The sequence below is a fragment of the Narcine bancroftii genome, chromosome 2 (genome assembly GCF_036971445.1).
Source record: "Narcine bancroftii isolate sNarBan1 chromosome 2, sNarBan1.hap1, whole genome shotgun sequence".
Classification (NCBI taxonomy): Eukaryota; Metazoa; Chordata; class Chondrichthyes; order Torpediniformes; family Narcinidae; genus Narcine; species Narcine bancroftii.
The window spans coordinates 77,155,781-77,171,768 of record NC_091470.1 but is presented as its reverse complement, the minus strand read 5'-3'; the positions used below and the strand labels follow the sequence as shown (position 1 = coordinate 77,171,768).

At 41.8% G+C, this 15,988-nt stretch overlaps 1 protein-coding gene across 2 annotated transcripts in view; it reads left to right on the top strand.

Annotated features, from left to right (window-relative positions):
• Positions 1-15,988, top strand: part of rpap1 (RNA polymerase II associated protein 1) — a 130,080-nt gene that overhangs the window by 45,597 nt on the left and 68,495 nt on the right. For both annotated transcript variants that reach the window (XM_069917153.1, XM_069917152.1), the window contains exon 10: positions 8,714-8,815. In XM_069917153.1, the coding sequence (XP_069773254.1) occupies positions 8,714-8,815 (102 nt within the window). The remainder of the gene's footprint in view (positions 1-8,713; positions 8,816-15,988) is intronic.

Sequence of the window (15,988 nt, the reverse complement as noted above, 5' to 3'; positions counted from 1 at the left end):
AATCCTACCCTCTGGGCTGAGGCCAGAAATAAATCAGTTCTGGTGTAAGAATCATGTTGCTTCAAGTAGAAGGAATAATCCCTCTCTCTTGGGTTCCACTGTCTCCAGGTGTCCACCAGATATGGCTCCTTCATGAGGGCCAGAGTTGTTTTTGCTGCCCTGGCCCTTGTCAATCTTCGCTGACTGTCCAATACCAGATCCAGGCAAAAATTAAAATCTCCTCCAATTAAGACATTTTCCCACTCTTCTGCCAGACACTTTGTATACATTTTTCATCCTAAAATTGAGGGTGTTTATATTCATTAGTGTCCAGGATTCCGAATATATTTGACAGTGTACCATTACAATTCTTCTCGCTGGGTCTATGACCATGTCTTCCACCTTCACTGGAACATTTCTCCCTACTTAAATAGTTACTCTCCAGCCTTGGATTTGGAGGACACTAGATGCTCACAACTTGTAAGATGGGTCTCTTATTTAAAAAAAAATGTCACATCCACCTGGATTTTTTAACATGTGCCAAGATACTCTTCTTCTTCATCATACTGTTTTAAACCATTAACATTTAAAACTTAAAAATTTAATTGTTTCGTCCATCATTCCAGAGCTCTTCTCCCAGGTTCCTTCCCTTTACCTTTCTGCCAAAATGTTTACCATTCACACTGTGTGTATTGCATGACTTTTTAGCTTGGCCGACCATATTCAAAATAAATTCTGGAAAATACAAAAAGTAAAAAAAAACAAATCAAATAACATACTGTAGCAACTGCTACACAGAATGAAACACACCACTAACACGATGGGGGTTTCAAATGAACAGTTTATTCAAACTTTGCGCATTCCCTTTAAGGGCAGCATGAGCTCTGTCCTCGCGTCGGCAGTGATGCCATCACGTTCACCCGAGGCGCGCGCTTTGGCCTAAGTCACGAGGCACGGAGGTCCCCCGACGGCGCCATCTTCTTGTGACTGCCCTGCCAGTGCGACGATGCAAGCAGGGCCGGTTTGTCACAAGTGATGTGCACCACCACACAAACCCACCTCCACCACCAGAACCGGTTTACGCGTCTCGCCACTTAGGTGGCCAACCTTGCCATTTCAGTCGGGCCATCAGTACTGGCTGGCTACGGTCCAGGTGTGTTGACTGTGAATATCTCCTCCCTGCCCCCAATGTCCAAAGTGAATGTCTTGCTTGAGCGCTTCAGGACTTTGTAGGGGCCCTCATAGGGGTGTGGGGTGTGGGCCTTGCTGGATGAAAACAAAGTCAGTCGCGACCAGTTCTTTGGGGATGCAGGACGGGCGGCTGCCGTGGTGGGTTGGTGGTGGGTGCACTAGTGAGGTGAGCTTACCTCGCAAGTCTGCCAGCAAGGTCTGATTCTCGGTCTCAGAACCAATGCTTGGGCCGAAGAACTCCCTGGGTAGCGACAACGGTGTGCCATAGACCAACTCCACGGACTATACCTGTAGGACTTGTTTTAGAGCCGTTCTGATGCCGAGCAGGACCCAGGGCAATTCATCTGTCCATTTGGGGCCGGTGAGGTGAGCCATGAGAGCTTACTTAAGGGGCCAGTGGAAGCGCTCCATTAGACCATTAGCTTGATCCCCAAGAGGTTTGCCAGCTGTGACCAGAGGGCAGATGTGAACTGGGAGCCCTTGTCGCTTGTCATGTGTGCCGGGGCTCCGAACCTGGTGATCTAGTAGGCGAGTAGGTTCCTGGCGCAGGACACAGCGGAAGTGTGTCTCAGTGGGATGGCTTCCGGCCATCTTATCGTGCACTCGACCATCGTCATCAAGTAGCAGGTGTCCCTGGACACTGGTAGGGGGCCCATGATGTCAATGTGTATGTGTTCAAACCTCTTGGCCGGGAGTCAAACTGCTGTACCAGGGCCTTTACATGGTGCTGGACTTTGGAGGCCTGGCACTGCATGTAGTTTCTCGCCATCTGGGCTACCTGTTTCTTCAGGCTGTGTCACACGAAACGTTCTGCCACCATATGAACCGAGGGGTGAGCTAAGACGTGGACCATGCTGAAGGCCTGCGGTCTCCACTGCGGTGGGACTACTGGGCGTGGCGAGCCGGTGGAGATGTCGCAGAGCAGTGTGTTGGGGCTGTCCGGCAGTTTGAGGTCCTCGAGTTGGGAGGTCTGTGATGGTGGTGCAGAAAGCTTGTGTTTCTGCGTCCTCCTTCTGCACCTGTGCTAGTTGGGCGTAGTCCAGGCCGGGGGATAGGCTGTGGATGGTGGGCCTTGAGAGTGTGTCTGCAATGACATTGTCCTTACCTGCTCAGTGTCGGATGTCGGTGTGAACTCCGGTATGTAGGACAGATGTCGCTGCTGGGGTGCCGACCAGGGATCCTTTGACATGATGAGGGCCTGAGCGGTTTGTGGTCAGTGAAAACAGTGAATGTCCTGCCTTCCAGGAAATACCTGAAATGTCTGATGGCCAAATACAGGGCCAGAAGTTCCCTGTCTAAGGCACTGAATTTTAGTTCTGGGGGCAGAGGTGCTTGCTGAAGAATGCAAGTGGGCGCCATTGGCCGTTGACTGATTGCTCCAGGATACCCCCGACGGCCGTGGCTGAAGCGTCCACTGAGAGTGATGTGTGGGCTTCAGGCTGCAGTGGGCCAGTAGGGTGGTGCTCGCCAGGGGGTCCTTCATCATGGTGAAAGCATTCTCGACCTCTTCCATCCATTCTAGGGTCTTGTTCTTGGCGGCGATCAGTGCGAACAATGGCCACGTGATGCGAGCTTCCCCCAGGATGAAGCGGTGGTAAAAGTTGACCATCCCGGTGAATTATTGCAGTCCTTTGAGGGTGTTGGGCTTTGGGAACTGGTGTATGGTTGCGACATTCTCGAGTGCTGGGGCGGTCCCATCCGCGGAGATGATAATGGCCCAGGAACTGCAGGGACTCCTTGCCATACTGGCACTTGGCCACATTGACAGTGAGGCCGAACTCTGCTAGGCAGGCGAATAGTACATGGAGATGGACCTTGTGTTCATCGTGGTTCCGACTGATGATGAGGATGTCATTAAGATAGATAAACACGAAATCCAAGTCTCTGTCCATTGCCTCCATCAGCCGTTGAAATGTCTGGGCCACATTTTTAAGGCCGAGAGGCATCCGCAGAAACTCGAACAGGCCGAACATGGAGACGATGGCGGTCTTGCCAATGTCGTCAGGGTGGTCTGGGATTTGAAGGTAACCCCGTACCAGGTTGACCTTTGAGAAAAAGGTGCGGCCATGTACCAACCGCTCGCTTTTGATGTCCACCAACAGGCGGTGTGCCCAGAGGAAATTGGCTCCAGCAGCGCTGTGCCACTGAGACCAGTACGAACTTCCAGCGAAACCTGTCCTTGCCAATCTGAATCTGTACGCTGCGTGTGCCAAACGTCATGATGGAGGATCCGTTGGCTGCCTGTAGGGTTGGGTCTCATGCATGGGTGCAGGCCTCCAGGGCGGTCGGGGGAAGCACACTCAGTTCTGCTCCAGTATCTACCAGGAACCGCCGGCCACTGGACTTATAAATCACATGTTAGTGTGGCCAGACATCACAGTCATTAATGGTGGCTTGGCGGGTCGTTTCCCTGAAGCAAACAGGGCTGCCTGCACCCGGGCTCGGGCCTCCCAGCGTTGATGGTAGAAACACCAGATGGGGTGGTGTTCTTCCGGTTTGTGCTTGGGGGGCGCCTGAGACCGATTGGGTCCTAGGTGGGTGACCTGGCTGAGGGCGGCCTTGTTTTCTCACTTGGTCTGTCAGAGCATGTCTGCGTGAGCTGTGACTCTTACGTGGGTCTGAGAAATCCTCATTTGCAAGCAGGAGTTGGATGTCCTCCGGCATCTGCTCAAGGAAAGCCTGTTCGAACATCAAGCAGGGTCTGTGGCCCTCTGCCAGTGCCAGCATCTTGTCCATGAGGGCAGATGGGGTTCTGTTGCCCAGACCATCCAGGTGTTGGAGCCTGATGGTGCGCTGCTGACAGGAAAGGCTGAAGGTCCCGAGGAGGAGGCTTCTGAGAGCAAGGTATTCACCTTCCTCTGGTGGGTTGTGGATCAGGTCGTCCACCCTGGCCACTGTTTCTTCATTGAGCGCCCTCTCGATGTGGTAGGACATCGTGGCGACTGAGGTGATGTGTCTGAGGTGAAACTGCGCCTCCCCTTGCCCGAACCAAGTGCGGGGGTCATCTGTTCAGAAGTGGGGAGGAGTTTCACCGCAACTGCATTGATTGCTGTTGCGTCCATATTGGGAGGGCAGAAAACTGTCTGGACTCGCTGGGGTCACCAATGTAGCGACTGCTACACAGAATGAAACACACCACTAACACGATGGAGGTTTCAAATGAACTGTGTATTCAAACTTCACGAGTGCCCTTTAAGGGTGACATGAGCTCCATCCCCGCGTCGGTCGTGACGTTATCACGCTCGCCCGAAGTACGCGCTTTGGCCTTAGCGACGAGGCACGGAGTTCCTCGACGGTGCCATCTTCTCGCGACTGCCCCACCGGTGCGGTGATACAAGTGGGGCCGGTTCACCACGAGTGATGTTCGCCGTCACAATACAACCTTTACGGCTTCTCCCCAGGCACCTATTTCCTCTGCACCCTCTTCATAACATCCACATCCTTCCTGCAGTGTGGTGACCAGAATTGAACACCAAGGTCTTGTATAGCTGCAGCATTTCATCAATTCTCTTGAACTCAATCCCATGGTTAGTGAAGGCTAACACACCATGTGCCTTCTTGCAACACTATCAACCTTATGAACCCCAAGATATCTCAGTTCTTCCACACTGCTCAGAATTTCAAATTTGACCTATCAGTCCAATCTTATATAATCTTGTGTCTTGAGTAGAAAGGTTAAGCGTAGAGTCAGATAACCTGGAAAATGTATTTTCAGTCTGCTGAGTCCATGCCAACAATTAGGCACCCATTTGCTTTTACATTTTATACAGTATATACTGAAGCTAATTTATTCTCCCCACATTCCCATCATCTCCCCCAGATTTGACTATTCATCTGCATCAGTGGCAATTTACAACAGCCTGCACATCTTATGGATGTCGGATGTAGGAAGGAACAGAAGTGGCTGTGGAAAACATGCGAGAACATGTAAGCTCTACAAAGCACAGAAGGTCAGGATTGAATCCAGGTTGCTGGACCTATGAGGCAGCAACTCTGCCACCCGTGTCATTCTGCTGCCCTAGTTTTCCAACTAGGATTTGAAAATGATATGAGTTTTAATGGCATGGGTAAAGCTAACAGATTTTACCTGATGATGGCTTTTAACTTTTAAATAAGAGCCATGCCACCCATCGGTAATGTCGGGAAACACTTCTACATCAAATGTGGTTAAAATTCAAGGCAAATTGCTTCAGTCTATCATCGAACATAATAATTTGGGATTATAAATCAGCTTCCAGATCTTGCAAAACGTTTTACATCTGCAGAAATCCTTCAGAGAAATAGTCAACCTGTGACCATCAACAGGGAGGTTAAGGGTGCTTGGCAGCACATGCACCACCATCTGTGTCTTCTCAATCCCACACCACCTTGATTTTGCCATACTTCATCAATGCTGAGACCAAATCCTGGAACTCCTCAAACTGCACTGTGGGAGTACACAAGAAGAACTGGTTCAAAATGCCACCATCACTCAAGGGCAGCTAGGGAAGGGTAATCAATACTAGTCTTTCCATTGATGCGCGTGTCCTGAAAGTGAATTTAAAAAAAAAAAATTGCCACAGCTAATTTGTACAGCACAAGGTCCCACAAACAGCAGTCAGGTTATATCCTTGCAGTCTGATTTAGTGGTATCAGATTAGAATTTAAGAAAGAAAACTTAGTGAGGTGATGGCAATCCTGTACCTTTTCCACTTTGTATCTGATTGCGAAGTCTTCTGACATCCTCAGTGTTCCATAATTCTGTTAAATCTCCTGAGTTGAATTTATTCAATGACGAAGCATCCACATTCAAACAGGTGGAGAATAATCCTCTGTGTAAAGAAATGACTCTTACCGCAGTCTCTCAGTTTATTCTGAGCGATCTATATAACTCTTGCTGCTCCACATTATGCTGGAAATGACTTTTCTGTGTCCAGAATAATTAATATGTGTATTTTTAATTACTGCAATCATGTCCCTGCTCAGTCTTATTTTTCTGGCAACATGTTCAGGTTTCCCTGGTAGGTTGTAGGTTTTGGTCCCAGAATAAACCTTGTGAAGATGCTCTTCCGTGGTTCTCACATTCTGGTCCATGCTGTGCCAGAATCATGCCCTCCTAGTGCGCTGAATCTCACTAAAACTGGAACTCATTGCGATCTAACCAGATGGTGATGAACAGATTTGTGTTCCTAATTAAAGAACATGTTCAATTTTTTGGCTTTGAATCCAGCTCAGGCTGGCTGGTAGAGATGGGCATTAGCTCTTTCCTGCAGTTGGTTGATTTGTGTCATCTTATGCCAATGTCGGAAATGTCCCTCTAGCCCATCTGTCATTGGATGATCTTTAACAACTCTGACTATCTGCATCCAAGGTAGAGAATTCCAAAGAATGATGATCTTTCCTACTTTTAATTCTAGCCTTAGATAGTGCCTATTCATTTTGTAATTAAAAAAAAATTAAATTGATACCCAGTCTCCAAAGTTTATATGGGAGAGGAACTCTTATTTCCACCACCATTTGATGAAGAAATATTTCTTCACACCTTAAGTGGTCCAAACACTACTGGGTTGGATTATGCCTCTTTGTATGTTCCTCTTCGTGAACTCCAGATTTCTCCATCTTTTCTTCTTGTTCACTTGCCTGTAGATCTGAATGTACAAAGCAAGGTCCAAAGACCACTTCATCCTACATTGTAGCCCGTGATCCTCTCTGAAATACAGAAATGTGTGTAAACTATCAGAATGCAGTTCAGGTTCTCAACCAGCAACTTCATTACAGATTACATAGGACAATGGACAAGTGTTACGCTTGAATCTTATATATTTTATTATATTAAAACAGAAGTTGGTGATAGATTAAAAGTTGACTTAAATTGTAAAACAGTTTCATGGAGTGTCTGATTAGCTGCTTTCAAAAGAAACATTCAGATTGCAATTTTGACAGTTTTTACCCTTCTGTTTTCCAAAGGCATGAAGAGTTTATACAAAAATCCTGAACAGAACCATAATTTGGAAGCACTCAGTGCAAAGGGAGACCATTTGGCCAAATATGGCCATTCAGTCTCCAGTTTTGGTGAGATTCGGTTCACCAGGAGTGCATAGTTCTGGCACAGCATGGACCAGACTGTGAGAACCACAGAAGAGCATCTTTACAAGGTTTATTCTGGGACCAAAAATTATAACCTACCAGGGAAACCTAAATGATGGCCTGATTTAATCTTAAAAAGTGTGGCACAGTGGATCATCTGGTAGAGCTGTTACTCTGCAGGGTCAGAGGCTCAGGTTCTACCCTCTCCTTGGTGATCTCTGTGTAGAGTGTGCATGTTCTTCCTGTGACTGCATAGGTTCCCTTCACACACCTCAAAGATAAGTAAGTTGGGAGGTTAAATGGCCACTGTAAATTGCCCCCAGTGTGTAGGTTAGTGATGGAATCGGAAGAGAATTAATTAGAATGTTGGGAGAATAAAATTGCATTAATGTAGTCTTAGTGTAAATAAGTAGTTGATTGTTGGTGCAGACTCAGTGGTCCAAATGGCCTGTTTTCAGCTGTAACTTTGACTCTTGCAGATTCCCTTTAATCATTGCTCTTTGGTTACTGACTTACCTACCAATGGAAAGGTTCTTGCCATCTATGTGTTGAAATCTCAATTAAAACTCTCTAAGGAAAATAATGCTAAAATTTGGGTTTTCTTGCATTTTGAATTTCAAAGTATTTTGATGTACAAGAACAAAGCTGTTTGCAATCAGGTTGCATAAATTGTTTAATTTGATGACAAATAGTGGCAAGCGAAAGAGATTTTTGAAACACAAATTTTTTAAGGTTTTGAGAAAGGAATGTTGATGTGGCACTGTTGTAGCTCCAAGTTAAAATGTGGGTGGGGGCGCTGGTGGGAGAGGGGTCTCAATTCCACTCCAAACATTTAAATATTGAACCTGGATTGACAACTGGCGCAGTACTGAGGGAGAGCTGCCATGTTGAATTTAATGACTCTTAACTTAAGTTGCAGCCAAATTGGTGTAGCTGAACATAATCTGCTGGTTTAACAGCATCAGAAGGAGGGAAAGAACGGTTGATGTTTCGAGCTGGAGCCTTTCTAGTCTTCTATCTTGTCTTGATGAAAGGCTCCAGCCCGAAATGTTACCCATTCTTTTTCTCCCACTGATGCTACTCGACCTGCCAAGTTCCTCCAGCAAATTCCAGCATCTGCAGCATCCTATATGTGCCCAGTGTGTGTGACAGGTCCATGGTACCATTTAGAGAAGAGCAGGGTCTTTTTCCCTCCCCCCATTGTCCAGTTTATTCCTCAACTGATTTTACTGTTTCAGACTGGTAAACATTTCATTATTGTTTGACAAATTAGCTGCCACCTTTCCTCCACCATAAGAAGATGAAAAATACCATTGTAGTCGTGAAAAGAACTGAAGCTGAGGAAGTTCTTACTCTTCTTTCCATATCATTTTGGTGCAGCAGTGTTGTTGCCCAGTGAGAATCTGGCAGGCTGCCCGAAGTTTCTGCACAACTGTATTCTGTTATCAACTCTAACAACTTGGTTTGTCTCTTTTAGGAAGCCGGTTATTCACTGCAAGAGCTCTTCCATTTATCTCGCAGTCAGATAATTCAGCAACGAACTCTCGCACTTCAGATGTTGGCACGTGTCATTCAAAAGGTGGGCTTGGCACACTTCAGAATTACATTTTGTAAGAAGTTTTTCATAGTAGGTAACCAGATGAAGATATATTTTGGAGGTGCAGTGCTAAGAACGTAGAAATAAGAGCAGCCGTAGATCTGGTCACTTCTTAAGCCTTTCAACTGTTCACTGGCTGAAATTCTACATCAGCTTCACTCTGTTGCCTAGTTCTTCCATATTATTTCCAAAAAGTCTACTGATCGCAACTGAAAAACTGCAGGTGCCAGAAATTTGTACAGAAACTGGCAATGGCAGGGATATTCAACAGGTCAGGCTGCACCTGCGGACACAGAACTGGAGATAATGTTTCAGGAAAAGTCCTTCCGTCAGTACTTCCTAATGGTCATTAAATGACATGCGAGAATGCGCGTTTTGTTTCCTCCTTTGTATTGCTGATTTCCGTGCAGCAGAGCTGAAGGACAGATTTCATGACCAATATCAGATGACAGATCTGAAACATGATCTCCTTTTCTATCTCCATAGATACAGATTTTGCCTGTCTTGCTGGGTATCTCCAGCCTTTTTAAAAAAAATTCTAGATCAGGGGTGACCAACCTTATAATTTTTAATTTAGACATACAGCATGGTAACAGGCCATTTTGGCCCACAAGTGCGTACCGGGGATGTAGGTTAATTGGGCGCCACGAACTTGTGGGCCGAAATGGTCTTATCATGGTTATATCTAAATTGAAAATTAAAAGGTTGGCCATCCTTGTTCTAGATGATGCTAGGACTTGGCACCTGTAGCCTTTTAAGGTAGAACATTTGAAGGATTCACAATCCTGACTGGAAAAAATTCCCTTTCATCTGGGTCTTGACCATTTGATCCCTTCACCTGATATTGTGGCCCTGGTCCTGGACCCTTGATTCAGGTAAAACTGATCTTGGGATTCACTATGTCAAATAAGAATTTTGTATATTTCTGTATGATTACCTGTTATTGTATCCAATCTCTTTGCATCCTTTTCTGAGCTTTCTTATCATAACATCTGGATATATTACTCTTGGTCATCTTCTCTAGTAGGGATTGTTCTGCTTCTTGCTGGTCTCTTGTGGTCATATCCTTCCATTCCAAAAATTGTCTGCATGTTCCTGTTCAGTTTTAAGTTCCCAAGGCATTCAGCTAAATTATCCTAAATTCCCTGAGCTCTGTTCATAGTCTTGCTGGTTCCTTAAGGAGTGCTTTCTGGCAACCCAAAGTCCAGATCATCTACAAGAACAATTTGTAGCCAATTCTGCAAGTTACATAGTCATTAAAATTCAAATTGATTTGTTAAATGTTATTTCTTTTTCATAAGAATGTGTGACCCTGCTCAAACCTTTTGTATTTTTCGTTGACCTATGACCTTGTCCATTGTAATTATCCAACATTTCCATTAATGTCAGGATAATTCATCTCCACATATTCTTCCTGGTGGTCTGTTGTGCATGCTGCTTCCTAATCCATGGGACTGTTCCATCCAGCATTCTGGCAGAACAAGACGAAAACTCTGTTTAAACCCTTCAAGTCTTGGGGTTTTGTTAGCTTTTAACCACATATCTGAATTGTATGAAACAGTAGTGAGAAAAGTGTACAGTTTTGCTCACCATCTACTGACTGAACTGCCTTGTCAATTCAGGGTTATTTAGAATGGGCAAATCCTGCTATTTCCAGAAAGTATAAAATGGTGGTGGTGGGGGGGGGGGGGGGGGGGTAGAAAAAAGATGCAGGAAAGATCTACCAATGTGAGAGAGATTTGTCAGAATGTTGGTAGGACTGGACAACTATAATTATGAGAGGGAACCGATTAGGCTGGAATTAAATTGTTTGCAACAAGGGATACCAATGGGAGGTGTAAATGGAGTGTCTAAAATTATGAGAGATAGAGTCAGAGTGAAGAAAGAATGAGGGGGCATATGCTTAAGTTAATTGGTAGTATCATGACAGGAGATTTGAGAAAAAAAAAATTTTTTTGAAAAGCTTATTTAAAATTTTGCAAAATACAAATATCAAACACAAAATAAACAAAAATTAAATTGGCCCTATAACCCTCCCCACCCCCACCCCCCATCCCACCCCTAATTGCCCTCCCCCTCCCGGAGCTCAAATTACATATATAAAAAGATTTATATAAAATACAAAATCATAGTGAGTTGAATTACAATATACCAATTCCCCACTCAAAACTAGAATAAAAGAAAATTACCGAACCACTAAATTCATACATTCCAAATACGGAGTCCACATTTTCTCAAAAAAAAGAGTAAATATTTTGTTAATTATATATAATTTTCTCTAAATGCAAACTTAATTGAATTTCATTATGTCATCTTTGTATATTTAACTCCACATCATTTTTCCAAGTTACTGCTATACATTTCCTAGTGACTCCCAAACTCAATCGAATAAATGCTATTCAAGGTTTATCTAAATACGCTGTTAATGGATTCATATAACCTAGTAAATACAACTATGGATCCACGTACAATTCTATTTGAAATAAATCTTGCAAAAATGTAATTATCTTTTCCCAAAAAGGTTTAACTTTGACACAATCCCACACTGAGTGAACAAAAGTACCTATCTGATCACCACATCGAAAACACATCTGAATCACTGAAACCGTATCTCTTTAATTTTTCAGGGGTTAACTATAACTGATGTAAAAAGTTATAATTGACTAAACTATAACGCACATTAACTAATTTTCTAACACTCTCCAAACATAAATCTGACCATTCTTCCTCAGAAATAGAAGTAGATGACTCATTTATCTCTACTCTCAATACACCTGTTTTCTTCATTTTTGCCTACAACAACAAATACATTTCCAAAACAAACCCCTTTCCCTTATCCATAAGTAACATCTCAACTTCGATTGACTTGGCAATATTATTTCTCGACCATAAGACTCCCTTAAAAAATCATGTACTTGGTAATAAGCAAATAATGTATTCTGTGATATACCAAACTTCTCTCTAAGTCTATCAATTGAAAGAAATGAGCCTGCTTCAAAACAATCTTCTACAAATACCAAACCCTTAGAATCCCAATCTTTCAAATAAGGGTTATGCATAGAAAAAGGAATTAATTGATTCTGATATAACGGGATTTTAATTGAACATACATCTTTCGAACCTATAGATTGATTCCATTTACTCCATACTTTCAGCAAATGATTCAATACAGGCAACTTGTATGTTTGTAAAAACAAAGAATTCCATTTATATATAAAATGATGCATTGATCTTTCCTGTATCTGATCCATTTCCACATAAACCCACATCGATGGTTGATCAATTTCAAACAATCTATTAATACATTTCAACTGTGCAGCCTGATAATAATTTTGAAAATGTGGCAGTTGAAGGCCTCCCAAATTATACTTCCATGTCAATTTCTCCATCGATACTCGAGCTAATTTACCTTTCCACAAAAAAGAACGTATCACTTTATTTAATTCCTTAAAAAGTCTCCCCAGTATAGGACTAGGAATTGATTGAAACAAATACTGAATACAAGGATATACATTCATTTTAATGCAATTTACTCGACCAATCAATGTTAATGGTAAATCTTACCATCTATTTAAATCAGACTTAATTTTATTTAACAATGGCAAATAATTTAAATCATATAAATTTTGATATTCCTTATCCACAATTACACCCAAATACTTAATCTTATCTGACCAGTTGCCTACAATCTGAATAATCTGATATCGGTAATATCTCATTCTTATCCCAATTCACCTTATAACCTGACATCGATCCATAAAATTTTAATAAATCTTGTAAAGGTTTTAAAGCGATTTTAGGTTGAGACAAATATATCAACTCATCATCAGCAAATAAATTAATTTTGTACTCCCGTTTCCCTACCATAATTCCCATAATATTTACATTTTGTCTAATTGCCTGAGCTAATGGTTCTATAATCAACTCAAATAGGGATGGTGACAATGGGCAGCCCTGTCTAGTTGATCGAAACCTGACCACTTGTCACCACCTGTGCAGAAGGATTAGTATACAATGCCTTAACCCAACCAATAAAGAGTGGGCCAAATTTAAATCTCTCCAGTACTTTAAATAAAAATTTCCACTCAACATGATCAAAGGCCTTTTCAGCGTCCAGCGCAAGTACCATTGGCTGGTTGGGTTGTTGTCTTTGCACATTGATTCTTGTAATCAATTTAGTAATATTATCTGCCAAATATCTATTCTTATTAAACTCTGCTTGATCTATATGTACCAATTTTGGTAAGATATTAGACAATCTATTTGCTAAAAATTTTGCTACAATTTTATAATCCACATTCAATAAAGATATAGGTCTATATGATGCAACTTTTAATGGATCTCTGTCTTTTTTTGGTATAACTGTTATCAATGCTCTTGAAAATGACTCAGGAAATAAACCTGTATCTGTAGCCTGTTTAAGTACATCCGTATACACCTGGAACAACAAGTCATGAAATTCTTTATAAAACTCTGTCATAAACCCATCTTCCCCAGGTGATTTTCCACTTGACATAGATTGTACTGCCTCTTTAAGTTCAAAATCTGTAAATGGATTATCCAATAATTTTATATCATTCTCATCCAATAAATGTAAATTTAACTTTGACAAAAAAGAATCAATCTGTTCAGTTTCTACAGTCCCTTCTGATGCATACAAATCCCGATAAAAGGCTTGAAATTCCTCATTAATCTCTTGTGGTTTATAAGTGAAACCTGAATTTCCTCGTATTGCATTAATTGTTCTAGAAACTTCTTTGGTCTTCCACTGCCATGCCAATACCTTTTGTGCCCTTTCCCCTAACTCATAATAAAGCTGTTTTGATCTCAAAATCAATCTCTATTAATTATAGTTTGCTTTGTATTATAACGAAGTTTCAAATTAGATAACTATCTTATTCTCTTCCGTTGCATTTTTCTGAAACTTTTTCTCCAAAGTTGCAATTTCTTTTCTGACTCCAAAAGTTCTGCTTTATATTCCTTCGTCACTTTAGTTGAATAATTAATAATTTAACCTCTCAAATATGGTTTCAAGGCATCCCACAGCGTAAATTTACTATGTACAGACCCCTCATTCGTCTGTAAGAAAAATTGAATCTGATTTCTCAAATATAAAATAAATTCAGGTCTTTTTAACCACATCTCATTAAACCTCCAACAATAAGATATTTCCACCTTCTCAGCAACCTTGCAAGAAATCAACAACAAAGAATGATCTGACAAAATTCTACTCTTATATTCCGCACTATCAACCTTGCCTTGTAAATAAGCTGACACCAAAAAAAGATCTATTCTAGAAAAGGACTTGTGACGAGCAGAGTAAAAAGAATAATCTTTCTCAGTCGGATGAATTTGTCGCCATATTTCAACTAAATTCAAATCTTCAATTACCCTTTCTCCATCTTAGTTTTCCCAACAATTTTTGGAGATTTATCCAACAATGGATTCAAACAACAATTGAAATCTCCTCCCACCATTACATTTTCATTTGATTGATTCAAATGCAAAAAAGCTTCTGTAACAAATTGTACATCATCTTCATTTGGTGCATACAGATTCATTAAAGTCTGAGCTTCTGAAAACAATTTACAATTAACTTTTAAAACCCTTCCAGCATTCTTGGAAAAAGATTCTAAAACCAAAGGCACTTTTTTATGTATCAAAATTGCCACACCTCTGGCTTAAACATTTAAGGGAGATGCCAAAACATGTCGTTTCAATTTCAAATGTTCCTTTTCTGTCAAATGTGTCTCCTGTAAAAAAGCAATGTCCACCTTCATCTTCTTAATGTAGTCCAACACATGTTTCCTCTTTGTCAGATGATTCATCCCTTTATCATTAAATCATTAAATGTTGCAAAATTCAATTTACTCATTGTATCTTAAAGAAACAAATCCCAACACACAAATTTAAACTCCAAAAAATAATCCCCCCCTCCCTCTCTAACACAAAACTTAAAACCCTCCCTTTTAAACCCTTTATATTAAAAAAAAAGAAAAAAAAACACCTAAGTGGTACCCCCCTTCTATAGACCAGGTGTGGTCCAAACCACTAGTGGCAGATGACTTCAGAAGATGCAGCGTCATCCACCCCCCACCCCAGCTGACATTCACGTATCTCGAAAATCCCCTAAATAACATTGATAATTCAATCTACTACACCCATAACTCCAACCGGTTGGTCCTGAACACCAGCAGCACCAACAGAATCAGAAGACTGATCATCCTCTCCCCTCCGGGTCGAATATTGCTCTTCAACATTCTTCCTGCTATTTCCATTTCCATTCCCGTTTTGCTTCGCAGAGCTTTGCGACTTCGCTGGTCTCTGTAACTCAGAACTATGTGGATTATTCAGCAAAGAATTAGCAAAAGACAAAGCCTCAGTCTCATCATCAAAAAACGGAGCCTGAAAATTTCCATAAAACAACACAGCAGGGTATCTAAAGGCAAACAGGTAATCCTTCCTCCATAACACAGCCTTAGCTGGGTTAAACTCTTTCCGATGTCATATCTCATCTTGACTTAAATCTGCATTAAAAAAAACCCTATTACCTTGAATCATTATAGGGCCCTGATTTTGCCGAGCCTTCTGAACAGCAAGTCGCTAAATTACCTCCCAGTCTTGGTACCTTAAACAACGAATAAGGACCGCTTGTGGAGGTTGATCAGGAAAAAGTTTTCTTCGTATTGCTCTATCCCATTCCAATCCCTCTGGAAAAGTATCCTTTCCCAACACCTCTGGTATCCATTTTCGAAAAATCTTCACTGGATCAGTACCGTCAAAATATTCAGGCAAACCTACTATTTTAACATTATTACGTCTGCTTTGATTTTCCAATGAAGCAATCTGAGCATTCCAATCCGTAAGACAGTGTTCCAAGTAATCTATTCGCTCAGTATACCGATCCACAGTATCCATACAATCATGAAATGCCCGTTTAATATCTTTAAATTCATCCTGAACTACATCTACTGCTCTCAAACATTTAACCACATCCTGCTTAATTGATGCCACCTCTCCTCTCAATTCAGTAAATTAAATCTTATTTTCTTTAAAATCTTGAGAAACTTGAACAGCCATATTATTCATAAGCTGCAAGATGGAGTAGATGTGTAGTTCCACTTCACCCCAGCTGAATAATTAATATCCAAAATT